Source organism: Ixodes scapularis, unplaced genomic scaffold (genome assembly GCF_016920785.2).
Source record: "Ixodes scapularis isolate PalLabHiFi unplaced genomic scaffold, ASM1692078v2 PGA_scaffold7__128_contigs__length_106722199, whole genome shotgun sequence".
NCBI lineage: Eukaryota > Metazoa > Arthropoda > Arachnida > Ixodida > Ixodidae > Ixodes > Ixodes scapularis.
The window spans coordinates 26,579,947-26,593,184 of record NW_024609882.1 but is presented as its reverse complement, the minus strand read 5'-3'; the positions used below and the strand labels follow the sequence as shown (position 1 = coordinate 26,593,184).

At 46.8% G+C, this 13,238-nt stretch overlaps 1 protein-coding gene across 2 annotated transcripts; it reads right to left on the bottom strand.

Annotated features, from left to right (window-relative positions):
• Nucleotides 1-1,615: 1,615 nt before the first annotated feature.
• Nucleotides 1,616-12,871, bottom strand: LOC8026470 (serine hydrolase-like protein). Of its 2 annotated transcripts, XM_029973668.4 has the most exons (3): nt 12,599-12,871; nt 8,910-9,081; nt 1,616-2,485 (listed from the first exon to the last, which is right to left on the bottom strand). In XM_029973668.4, exons 2-3 carry the CDS (start codon nt 9,070-9,072, stop codon nt 1,740-1,742), a joined length of 909 nt encoding a protein of 302 aa, XP_029829528.2. In that variant the 5' UTR covers nt 9,073-9,081; nt 12,599-12,871; the 3' UTR covers nt 1,616-1,739. The 2 variants fall into 2 exon arrangements, with proteins under 2 accessions (XP_029829528.2, XP_029829529.1); XM_029973669.4 differs by lacking the exons at nt 1,616-2,485; nt 8,910-9,081 and adding an exon at nt 9,676-10,864.
• Between the last annotated feature and the right edge of the window lie 367 nt (nt 12,872-13,238).

Genomic DNA, 13,238 nt, shown 5'->3' with positions numbered 1-13,238 from the left:
TCAAGGTGTGCCGTGTAGGAGTATATTTTCGTGTCTACTAAGCACTAGGTGCAGACTATGCGCGGCATGCAGATTATCTAAGCAAGAACTTTTATTTTTGACCCCCAGTTTGCCCCTGCAGACTATATACAAGGTGCGGACTATAGCCTGGAAAATATGGTGCTAAGCAGTAGTTTCACAAAACCCAATACTGCCAGTCCTAGGGTGACATGCTGGTGACTTATATCTGGGGATTTTGGACACTGTTCAGGACAGCGGTCTCAAACTCATTCGAGTGGGGGGGACAGATAGCCCACTCCAGAAAGGTTGAGGGCCAACGCAAGGAAGGGAGGGGGTCAAGAGATTTAATGGGACCTTGTGCTCTCTGCTTTTTGTAAACTCTCAGTTTGGCAGTAACATCTTTAGCTTTGATTTGTGTATTGAACTAATATGGGCCCTTGCCTGATATAATTCCACGAATTAAAATGGCACCATCCCATCAATGTGCTGCCATTTTTAATAGAACAAGAGAGCAAGCACGCTACCGTTCGCGTTGCTCAATTTACTCGGGAATTATTCCAGCTCAACATGTCCCAAAAAAATCTTTTCATAAAAGTTTTTGCTTTATTAAGTTTGGAGGAAAAAAAAGCTTGTATTGTAATGGTGATAATATTTGAAGGCGAGAATCTCGAACTTGTAGGTTTGTCTATTTTTCCCCCGCTGAGCTAGAGCTCGTGCAGCCGAGGTCCGTCCTTGTGCGAAGAAAGCTCGGAAGCAAAGATTAAAACGAAACACGAGGCAAATGAAAACCAAAATAGTTTAACATATGTAATATGTTATAAGAGCAGTGCTACGCGTCCAGCAGAAATGATTCGGCAACATGAAATATTTATAGAGCATGCCATTTCTAGTGCTTGAGACGTGGGAGCGGGTGTTCGCAGCCGGTTGCCTGCGGGTTGTACCCCAGCGGGTCGAATGCGGCCCACATGTTTGTTTGAGACCCGTGGTTTAGGAGAAAATTGTTCAAACCTAGGGATTTTTTTTTTTTTTCTGGGGAGGTGTATTTGTTTCTAAAAATGTGTGCAAAGTGCAAATCGTTTCTTTGTGACATTCCACAAGAGGTTTTTAAAGCTGTGGGATATTTATACAAAAAGTTTGTAGTAATTATTGGAACACCAAGTTTGCCCGGTGTTGTTTGTGGCACGTAAATCCCCAAAAATTTGATTTTGATTGGCACACCAAGATGCCATGCTCCCTGTCCGTAGAAACTTCTAAAGGAACTAAAGCCGGGTGTTGACGAATGCGCAAGGTGCCATTTGTTAATTTTCCCATGAAAATAGTCCGTTGCGAGTCATTTTCGGTTGTCTGTACGTGCATGATTATTATCAAATGTTAATATGTAAAAGGCCCCAGCAAAAAAATTTTAAATTTTAAATGGTCTTTGAATTACCGACATCTATTTCAAGCTGAAATATAACTAATCTCAACATTTTCGTGAACAAAGGCATCCAAAAATCTAGGGAATTTTCGGGTATAATTTGGGGAAGTGGCCTCTGAGGTTGGCAGCACTGGATCACTGGTACGCCGTGCAGTTGAGTCGTGGTGCTTGCCCCAATAGAAGAAACAAAAAGTAGGGTAGCGCCAGCACTTTGTTTTATTATAGAGGCAAACAACCATGAAATTGTGCAGTGCCGTCATTCGACAAAGGGCGACACAAGCGGCATCAACATGCAGCAGCAGCGGTAGCGGCAGTTTCGGAATTATGAAGAGCCCTCCTCCGGTAGGCTGCCGAGGAAGGCTTCGACGAGTGGAGCCACCTTCTCCGGCTGATTAAGGTGCACGTAGTGGTTCCCCTCTACCTCGGCGTGCTCAAACCGGCGGCAGCACCGCCGGTACAGCTCGAAGAAGTGGCCCATGCTCTCGCGCATGATGCGCCCGTCCACCTGGGACGCGGTCAGCACGAGCAGGTCCCCACGGAACCGCCCCACCAGGACGCTCTGGTAGTCCCGCGTCAGCTGGACCGTGCTGATGACCTTGGTCAGTGGGTCCGTCGTGACCCGGAGGGTCCCCGATCCGCACGGCGCCGTCTCCCTCTTCAGCAGGATCCGCATCGAGTCCTCGGTGAGCGTGCGAAGCGTCGCCTCGTCTAGCCGCTGCATCAGCTCCGCCTCGGTATAGACCGGCGGGTCACCCAGCTTTGCTTCGAGGCGGAGGTAACCCTCGTAGCACTTGGCGCTGTCTTCGGCGACCCTGTCATCGGGCAAGTGGAGTGGTGCGTAGAGGTCCAACGCGACGATGGCGGATACGCGGTCCGGGAACAGGGCCGCATACATCATGCCCACGGTGCAGCCGAAGCTATGGCCCAGGATGGCGAAAGAACGCCAGCCCAGGTGGTGCACCAGGCGGCACACATCCATGACGTACTCGTGGTAGCTGTAGCTGCAGCCCGCGGGCCGGTGAGAAGACAGGCCGTGGCCGGAAAGGTCCACAGCAACCACGTAGAGATCTGGTAGGGTGTAAACGGCACGGCTAACTTTGAGGACGTCTTTACGCAACCGTCGGCGTCTCGGCAGTGGTGGTCTTGCTGCCAATCGTCTAGTTTTAGTAGTTGCCACATTCCAAGGACAAACACGAAGGCATACGATGACCAAGCTGGCTCTCCGTGTGATGTCAACGGCCAGCCATAAAGAACCATTTTAAAGGGCAACTCCGCTCAATTCCAAAAATATCAAGATAATCAGCAATTTTACATTAAAAAGCACTAATAAAAGGCACTACGTCATTTGCTTTGCGAAAAATTTAATATAGTAGTTAAACCTTTCAGCATGAGCAAAAACCGAAACTTCAGCTCCGTCCGGCAACACTGGCTTCGGGCTGCCAAAAACATGTCCATCACATGGTAAGAGATGTCATGTGATCCTTTGTGCAACGACTAGCGGGACGGGGGTGGGCCGGTGGGCCACCGTTGGGGCGGGCGCGGGGCAGGCGTGAGCCAGGCACAATTGTCATCTGCACCTCACTCTTCAACACGTTTTGGTGTCTACGACATTCAATGACATCTGCACAACTGCGACAACAGTTTGCGCATGTAGTGTGCATGAAACTCCGAGATACAATAATCACAAACGGTGACAGTAAAACGACGACAGCGGTTGTGACTCGGGGAAAACAATGGTAATGGCAGGATGGCCAAACGGCTCCCAAGAAGCGCGCTGTGCAGGCGCGTGACGACATTCGCAACGACACCTCCCATTACGCTTGCCCGAAGTAAAAACGAACAGAAAGGGGCAAAAAGGGACTGCAGTGTTTTTTTCAAAAACAAAATTGAAGCAGAGTTGCCCTCTAAGTGAAGAACCGCATTACAAAGGGGGCGTGGCAGCTTTTCTTTCAATTTTTCATCTCTGGCAGAAAGATTTGCTCTTGGAGTAACAACTGCTCAATAGTTTTTCTTATTGTGCATCCCTGCTCATGAAACAAGCAGGAATGAGGGTGCCAAAACTAAAGCTTTTTATTTTATATTCTTTTTTCTGATCCTGTAAGGGGAAGGGGGCCTCACTTCCCTGTGAGGCCTCGAGTCGCATTTGAACCAGCCAAGAGTGTGTGGCTTGCGAGCCGCAGTTTGGCCACCCCTGCTCTATTCACAGCTCCAACACCTTATGCAGAGCGCAAGTTTGTCTGCTTGTTTTGCAGGGGTTCTGGTGATGTCGGAACACTGAGCTCTGATTGGAGAACAGTGGGTAGACCTTAAAGCAAGCTGCCTTAAAAGGCAACTCCGCTTCATTTTTGATATTTAGAAAACTATGTAGCCCTCTTCAGTATCACATAGGAAGACCCCATGTGAAATATTACGCTCTAATTCAGTCTATATATTTAATAAACTAGCCAGCAAACCTTCAAGTGAGCCAAGTCACCGAAATCTGCCAACTCTAGCGTGCGACGTGAGGCGCAATCGTCAGTGCAGTCAATGCGACGAAGTTTGAGCGGCAAACGTTGAGCCACTGCGTCAGAGGCATGACTACGTCATTCTCACATTTTGTTTGTTTTTACTTCTTAGAGCGAGATTGAACGATGACGTCATGAGTTTCTCCTCCCGGTGTTGGCTGACCGGGCGTTCACGTGATCACCGTAACGCGGATGCGCTAGTTTGCACTGCCCTGCGCGCTTATCGGTCTGTTTCTCCGCTCCCCTTCTCCTCTTTCGTCTTCTCCCCTTCTCCCTCTTTCCCGGGCCATCACCGTCCACGCCATGCGAAGCGACCTGCCCACGTCGCGTGTCCCGTCCTTCGCTCCCTCCCGAACGTCACAAGATCACGTGGTTCGACGTGACGTGGCCATGACTTTGACGACCCGAGACCAATTTTGTCTGACGCAACCGAAGTATCTGTTTCGGTATCAGCTGATGTTTAAATTAGGATTACACAAATAATATTCCACATATCGCGAATCCGAAGACGTAGAGTTGTTTAGTAGTGCTTTGTGAATTTGAATCGCGTGCAAGCCTAAATTTTTTGGAATTGAGCGGAGTTGCCCTTTAAGGTCTTCACACTATCCTTCAATCGAAACGCGGCGTTCTGATGTCACCAGAACCCCTGCATAAGAAGCAGATGAACCTGCACTTTGCATAGATAGCGGAAGAAAGGGGGATTGATTCTCCAGGATTTCCCTAGCGCCCGCCCGCCGACGCTGGTCCGTGTGCCAAAATTTATTTGGCTACAAATACGAAGCAGTCGGGGCGGGAGCATATCACAGGTGACGGTAGTGTTGACGTGCTGCGTTAAGAACAAACTTCTTGATTTTTAAGAGATGTGAAGCTGAATGCAACAATTCTTATTTGAACGCACTCGCCTTTTTTGCTAAAACTGCATGATGCATGAACACGCTGACCAGAACCGTGCAGTAACAGCAGCACCAAGGCCGACAGTCCCTGCAACTGTCTCTGCTGCCATCCCCGCCCCTTTGGTTCTTCGTTTACCACGAGAGGACGAGCAGCGTGCTGGAGTTGCGAATACTCAGTTTCTCGTTTTGATGGACTGCAGTGGACGCAATGAGCCATCTTAGCTAATCCAGTGCTTTGAACATATCGCATAGCTTTGTGCCCTGCATGTCTCTACGCTATAGTGATACAAAACTGTCGATAAATTGACTATCCATAGTTTTTCCAAAACAATCGATAGTGTTGCAGAACTATCGACAGTCGACTATCGATAGTACTATTGATAGTTTTTTTATAGTCGGCTATCGATAGTTTTTCGGTGGTCGACTATCGATGGTATTGTTGATAGTTTTTTTACTATCGATAGTCAGATTTCTGGCGACTATCGATAGTTTTGCATCACTAGAGCAAACACAGTTGCCGCACCGCTGCTCGCCTCCCTTCCTCCTCTCTTCGCCCAAACTCCCGTCTTCGTTATCACTGAAAGCTGAACCAAAGTTTGGATGGTAAGTGCTTGGGCTAGTTGGTGTCCCATTTAAGAAATAGACAAAAAAAAAGGGAGCGATGCAAACTACTTGTGTCGCAAAACTATCGATAGTAAACCGTCGGCAGTGCTATCGATAGGTTTACGATAGTCGACTATCGATAGTTGTCAGATAGTCGATTAACAATTTCCGATTTTCAACTATCGGTAGTTTTTCTATAGTTGACTATCAATAGTACTATCGATAGTCAGATTTTTGGCGACTATCGATATCATCGATAGTTTTGCACCACTACTCTATGCCCCTTTGGAAGGGCACGGAACTCTCAAGCAGTGCTGAACTGGCTCCGATGGCTTGTAGAGTCCGCTGCAACCCATTGATACGTAAAACTGAGGAGATCGTAGAATATGAGCAGGCTACATTGACCGTCTGACTGGCAAGCTACATGCCATGTACAGTCCCCTCCCTGAACGGAATGCATCTGATGTAGTTATAGCCACCAAATTAGGAATGATTATAATTGGACCTCATGCTGCTGTCAGCTCCTGTGCAACCTTTTTTAATGCGATAGCTTTAAGGAGCTTGTGTTGCAGAAACGCCAGAGACGGTGGCATGACTGGGGATAGTGGGACCAATCGGGAAAAATCCGGATTGGTCAATGGGGTCAAGACGTTGCAGCCACAAGACCTCGCACGAGAATTTCAAACAACCTTCACGTGAAACTCAACGTCAAGCATGAAATGAAAGTGATTAAAAAACGTGTAGTGTAAGGCAAATAAAATGTCGCCGCATGTCTCAAATGATTGGTATCATATTTCCTTTGTATTTTTAATATTGAGTGTGTGCCATCAATGACCCACGACTTCGATTATATTTGGTGGTCGTGTCTAAACCATAGAAAGCAGCACGTGACCACGGAGAAGAGAGTGAGCGCGACTCCAACCAGCCAGTTCTTGATCGGCGGTTTTCGGGCGGAAAGAAAAATTTCGAGCCGCAAATTGTGTTCTGGGCAGTTCGGCTCTCGTATGTCATGTACCAAGTAAAAACCTTGACGACCATAAATATTCTGTCAGTGTCCCTTTAACCGTCCTCCAAGTTTTCTTCTTTAGTAACTAAATTAGTATATTCAAGTTTCAAAAATAAAGCGATATGATCACCCAGACTATGGGATTAATGTTTAAATTTTCCTACTCTTCAACATGGACATCAGGTGGGCTGCTGTCATGTTGAGAATGCTACTTGGACGGTGCAACAAAATGAACTGTTAGGCTAGAAACACTATGGACATAACGCTAGCAGAACAAGTGGACAGGGCGGACGCTGTCTAGCAACTGACGTTTTAATACGCAAGAGTAAGAGGAGAAAGAAAAATGTAAGTGGGAGATATAAAAAGAAGCAAATAAAAAAGAAGACTAAGCAGCTGCGAATCTAATAAAAAATTACTATAAATAAATATAAGCTAAAAAGTTACTATATTTCATGTAAAAGAAAGGAATGACAAAGAGCTTCAGAAATGAACTGGCGAATGGGTAAAAGAACAAATAAAAATAAAGGAGGTTCATTTCTACAACAATTCCTTTTCTGATAATGTCACAGAAAGGGCACCGACATGTGTGTCCTTTAAATAGTACTCTCGAGCGCATGTCGTGGAACCGCTTCAGGACTTGAGTGTCTGCAAAGAAAGAGGTGCTTTTACAGTCTCCATTTTTTTTTTTTTCATTCGAGGTTGCAAATGGGCACCCCTTGTTTGCAGACGCTCAAATCCTTAAGCCGCTCCACGACAAGTACTCAAGAGAACTATATGAAGCAAAATCTATACTATCCAAAAAAGATGCATGTGTCTGTGCCCCTTCCGTGACATTGTGGGCGAAACGACGACGTTCAGAGAATGATACACCGGGCGACGGCGGTGCCTCAATCCGAGCCCTGGGCCTCAGTACTTCGGAGGAGGCAACTCTCCACTTTGACTGGGCTACCTCTTTGGTGCCTGATGCTTCGCCCAAGCACTTCGGTCAAAGAACTGGTGTATGTAGCACAAAGAAGTCCCATGAGCATGGTGCTCCTGGGACTCCTTTGTGCTACATGCACCGATCGAACAGCATGCCAGATCCCCATGGCTCGCTGCTGACCCGCCTCAACGAAATCTGGACATTTGCAAATCCTCCGCAATAACAGCAATTTATCTCGTCGTCATTTCGCATGTATGTATATATACTCATCGCATCATAGTGTTCATTAGACGCGGCACCGCGGGTTTCCGTGGTACGGGCTGTTGCCTTTCCGTGGTGCCACGGCTCTCCAGGGCCAAATAAAGGTATTATTATTATTATACTAGAAATTGTTCTATCTGAACCTCTGTTCATAAAGCTATATAGAGATGAACCATCTTCTTTATTTATTTCAGTTCTTTTACTTGTTTGCCAGTTCATTCTTCATATCCTTCTTTTACATTAAGTATAGTAACGTTTATCTTCCCTTGTCTATAGTAATTTTTACTCCAGATTCGCAGGTCCTTTGTCGTATTCCTCGTTTATATCTCCCACTTACGTTTTTCTTGCTCTTCTTTCTTATTCTTGAGTATTATAACATCAGTTGCCAGTCAGCGTCCGTCCTGTCTGCTTCTTCTCGTCCTTAATGCTGTTTGTGCCCATAGTAGAGTGCTGCTAAAGGAGAGAATCCCTTTAGCATTATGATGAGACTCATGTTGCAGGTATATTTTAGAAAATACAAGATGAGCAAAAATGGCTTGAGAAGGGAAGGGGTAAACACGAAGAAAAATTGCAACAGTACTGATAAAACACGTCGCAACACCGAAGACCGCACCAAAGCAGGTAAAAGGTTGAGAGATGGCAAAATCTGTACAAAAGCTGCAAGCACATGTGCAGAAAAAAGTTAACATTCCTGCAAACAAGTCTGGTCAAGAGGCCGCTTACACAGGCAAAACGTTTCACATTGTAACACGCATTTTGAGAATTTAATCCCGTTCCGTAATGTGCCGTTTTGGCAGTTGTGTGGCCTTGGAACGTTTCAATACTGCACCTGTTTTTTTGTGGGGCCACATGCTGAAGAAAGTGCAACAGCGAAAACGAAGCATAGCATAACATGACTATGGTCACTGGCAGGAGGAGAATGGCAGGCAAGGTCTTCAGTTGTCCCGCCTGCAGCGTTAGCGTCCAACCTTCGACAACATTTCAGCGTCTTGACAGCCTCCAGCGTGCGCGCACGGCTAAAGCACTGCGAAAGGCAGCGAGCGCACGTTGGACGCCAAGCATCCGAGAGGCATGTCCTGCCTTTCTCATCTTGTCAGCGACCACAGCAGTCCTCAAAGTTTGGGGACACACCAAAGATGCTCGGACAACTGCCGAATCCCATCACCGAAATGCATGTCCCTGCGCGATGCGCGTCCCGCTTGCACAATTTGCACAAGCGGCCCTTCCCAAAAGAGTGCAGGAGTGTGCAAGAGCGCCAGCATGCATTCGATGCGGGTGCCGTCTGCAAGCAGAGCATCCAGACCTGAGGAGAGTAGAGGGACGAGCGTGTCGAACGTGCCCGCATTGTTTCTCCATCCGTGGAGAGCCAGGACATTGGTGCGCGCCAGAGACTGGTCCCCCCAGAGTTTGGCAGCCAGGTGACCGTAGGGCACCGCGAACTGGGCTTCTTTCCATTCCGTGGGCATGATAGGTGCCTGCCAAGAAGCGGTGGGGGCGTTTTATTTGTGGCACAAGGATGAATTGCTAGCTTCCCCTTGGAGACCAATGTTGCCGTTGGTGCCCAGTTACGTTTCTCATCGTGAACAGACAACTTAAGGTGTTGCCATCGCACTGTTATGCAGAGCGCAAGTTCCTCTGCTTGTTTTGCAGGGGTTGTGGTGTTGCAGAACACCAAGCTCCGATTAAAGGATAACGGGTAGACCCCAAAGCTAGCTGCCTTGAGGTCTACCCACTATCCTTCAATCATAACCAATCGGAGCTCGGCGTTCTGACATCACCACAACCCCTGCAAAACAAGCGGACAAACTTGCGCTCCGCATTAAGTGCTTAACCGTATCAGTACTGTAAGTATGTTAGACTTTGCCATGCATAACTGTTTGGCTCGGAATGCGGTGCACTGCCTTGAGGTGCAGACAAGTATACACAAGTGGATGGGCAAGTCTCTTCTCCAGGGCTGGAAAGTTGAAGTACAAGATGTAAAATGTGTGCGTGCGGTACGGTTCAACATGCTGAAGTGAGCTCCTGCATTTTGTGTGACCTCGTAAGCTGTCAAAGAAAGCATTCTGAGATCCTAAAAATAATTGTTGAGCGTTTATTCAACATTTTCGTGCTTGCAAAAAGTAGCATGTGGACCTTGATAGCAGCAAGATTGATTTATGCATGCACTACTTTTGTTCCTCTCTACGAGTAAAAATAAGACAATGCTTTGATCTTCATGCAGTGTTGTCTGCTTGCCATGGAACTTGTCTCAATCCACAATCTGGTTGAAAGGGCAGTAGTACAAACATCTCAAGACCTTTAAAGTTTTGCCCTCGATGGGGCACAAAGGAACCTGTTAATGGTGGGGGCCAGAAGCTCTGGATGATTCAGGTGCACGTAGTGTCCTCCCTGCAACTCCACATACTCAAACCGTCCGCAGCACTTTTTGTACAACTCTCGGAACTTCTGCTCGAGGGGCTTCAAGCCCTGAGTGAGGATATTATCTGTGGACCTAAAAATCAGTATGTCTCCAGTGTAGCCAGACATCATCTCTTCCTGTACGCTTAATGGCAGCCCGAAAGTCCGGCTGGTCTTGGCTCTGACATCCCTTCTCAGCTGGTAGCCGCCACCCGGTACAGCCTCAGCTCCCCTGGCAAGGAGAAGTCTTTTGGAGCGTTCACTCAAGAGCCCAGGGTTTGCTGCCTCCAAGCGTTCTAGTAGTTCTTCCTGGCTGTATGTGGGTGGGCTGCCCATCCGGGCTTCTAGCTTAAGGAATTTGACGATACCGCCTGCTATGACAGAAGGAAGATGGGCATCAGGGGTCACCATTGGGATGATCACATCAAGGGTCACTAGGGACTCTACACGTCTGGGGAAGAAGCCAGCAAACAGGAGTCCCACAGAGGCCCCCATGCTGTGGCCCAAGATGGAGAAGCGGTCCCACTGGAAATGGTGCACTACCCTCCGTACATCTACAACATACTCCAAGTAGTTGTAATGCGAGCCCTTGGGTCTGTGTGAAGATTTGCCGTGGCCGGAAAGGTCGAGTGCAACAATCTTCAGGCTAGGGTTCAGGAGGGGTGCGAGGGTGTCAAAGGTGGCAGCACTGTCCAACCAGCCATGGAGTGCTAGCACTGGCTTGCCTGAGGGCGAGCCCCACACCTTAGCCGCTAGCCTGCCGAACGGCACATCAATCCAGATTTCGCTGGGCTCCATCGGGTCAGTGATCCTCTTACATGAAGTGTCTATGATGTGGAAAGTGGGGGATGGCTTGGGGACCTGGAATACATGTGGAGTGAAAGTTGCCGTTGATCAAGAACTGTATAGGTGGTATTCACTGGCAGCCATAGCTAAGGTCGCTGCTGCTTTCGCATTTCTACTGAGGAGAGAAGGGAAAGCTGCTTTTGTACGAATTTTGAGTGACAGGTTGATCTTATATAATCTTCTAGAGGGAGAATAGTGATGTCTGGGGAAGTCTAGGACACACAAAAGGAAAGCCACGGTGAGAAGAGGGGCGGCGGAGAAAAGCTCACCGGAGAAAAGCTCACCGCAAAACCGGCAGATGCGGAGAAAAGCTCACCGGCCTTTGAGCGGATGCGGAGAAAAGCTCACCGGCTTTTTTAACCAGGCGGATTCTGCATCAAACGTGCCAATTTAACACAATTCGCTAACACAATATGTCATCTTTTTTGTAATATTATTGAAGTTCATTGGGCATATATACTAATTCTTCGGAAATTAGTAATCACCCATTATGTTTATTAATGAAGCCGCAAGTATAAAATCAGAACATAGCAGACCGGTAAAAAACAATTTATTGACAGCTGATGGCTACTGTTTTTTTTTCTGTTAATTTTACTAAGAAACTTTTAGTTGCGAGAACAACTCCGTCCTGTCGTGTTTGTTATCTTCACTCCGTCGTTGTCATTTGAGCGATTTTCATCGTGTATAAAGTTTGCCAACTCGCCCTGTTCGCTACCTTACAGGAGACTACTTCTTATATAGGTCACGAGTAACAACGGTGACAGTGTGCAGCTCCGAAGGTCATGGGTGACTCACCATAGAAGGGCACAATCACAAAAAGGCAACGTGTCGAAATACCAGCACGAACGGCTAGAAAACGTATGTGCATCTCTGTGGAAGAAAAAAGCTTTGATATTCTATGACTGTTTTATCCTGTTTTCAAAGGTTAACAAAAGTTTCATAGAGAATTTCAGGTGCCGCGTTGTTGCTCATGCACTTTCGGATTTTCGATATTTACAGTTTTGATTTTTAGGTTTTAGGCAGACATCATTAAGTTTTCGAACTTGCTCCTGTTCTCCAAGTTCATAAAGTTTTCAGTTACGCTTTCGTTGCTTAGAGAGTGAACCACAGAAAACACTCTCCCGCTATTATTATTTTGGGAGCAATATACCCAATAAGCTTAACAAATATTACAAAAAGGACATATTCTTTGATAATTTTTAATGATCATAAATTGATATATGTTACGCATGATCCAACAGCCTCCATATGAAAAGAAAAAATCGGTGAGCTTTTCTCCGCATCCGCCGGTTTTGCGGTGAGCTTTTCTCCGGTGAGCTTTTCCCCGGGATTCGAGAAGAGTGTTTCTCCTTCCGCTCTTGTGGTTGCCGGAAAGCTAACGGGAAACTCCTCTTGAGCATGCGTTGTGAGCAGTCGCCTCAAATATGGCGTCCAGTGAATACCACCTATACGAGACAACTATTGAGTTCAGTGGGAGATAGAGGGAAAAGTAACTAACACGAAGTAAGTAACAGGCAGTCAGCGAGATCAGCTATTAAAACCTGGAAATTGATGGTAACACCTTACAGTTTCCCGGGAGCACCCCTCGAACAAGGAAACAAATAAGAATTAATTATTGGAGTAGCCAGAACGTAGTACAGGAAAAACTCTGGCTTTTCCCCGTAGCCTTGGCATCTGCCACAGATTACCGGCGTTAAGTATACCATTTACAAATAAAAAGGTGTCAAATTAACCACCTCTTGTACTAACCTAAAGAGCAAGTTGAAGTAGAAGTGTCGTTGCCGAGCCACTTGCCGAGCAATGAATGAAACAGCTGGTTTGATGAAAATGGGAAATTTACGCGAACTTGCTTCCTGTTTCTCTTTTCCTGCACAATGTTTATGGACGACTTTGCTGAATTCGCCAAACTTATATGGGCATTAAAACTCGTTGATTACAGCTCTGATCATAAAACAATTCTTGAGTTGAACAAAACATGTAATCAGAGGACTGCACCTCGCACCGGAATCGTGCTGAAACCTGGACAATGCATTCTTCAACATTCGAGAGGTGCGGGGTGCGACGAGGTAAGTGGCGCTACGTGGCGCAAGTTACCGCCTTAACCGGATAGACGAACGTTCATGTATCGATCTATATATCAGTACACACTTCTCCAAGCGCGCTTTTTTGAGTTGGGTTCAGACGGTGACGTTGCCAATGTTATTGTTATTTTCTAATTGCTTATAATATTGTTCACTGAAAATTTACGCCGCCTTGACAGAACCCGAAGTATACCGCAAAGGGGCTCAAGCAACCAACTAACTTGTGATGTTTGCCTGGCTTTGCGCGGTAAAGTCGTTTAAAAAAGAAAAGCCTGAACGAACAACGATAAGCGCTCAATCCCCTGCAA

Coding starts and splice junctions, on each gene's coding strand:
- LOC8026470 (XM_029973668.4), bottom strand. CDS start 9,072: ATGCCCACGGAATGGAAAGAAGCCCAGTTCGCGGTGCCCTACGGTCAC. Junction 2,486..8,909: donor CGTCCCTCTACTCTCCTCAG/GTCTGGATGCTC, acceptor ACACCCTACCAG/ATCTCTACGTGGTTGCTGTG.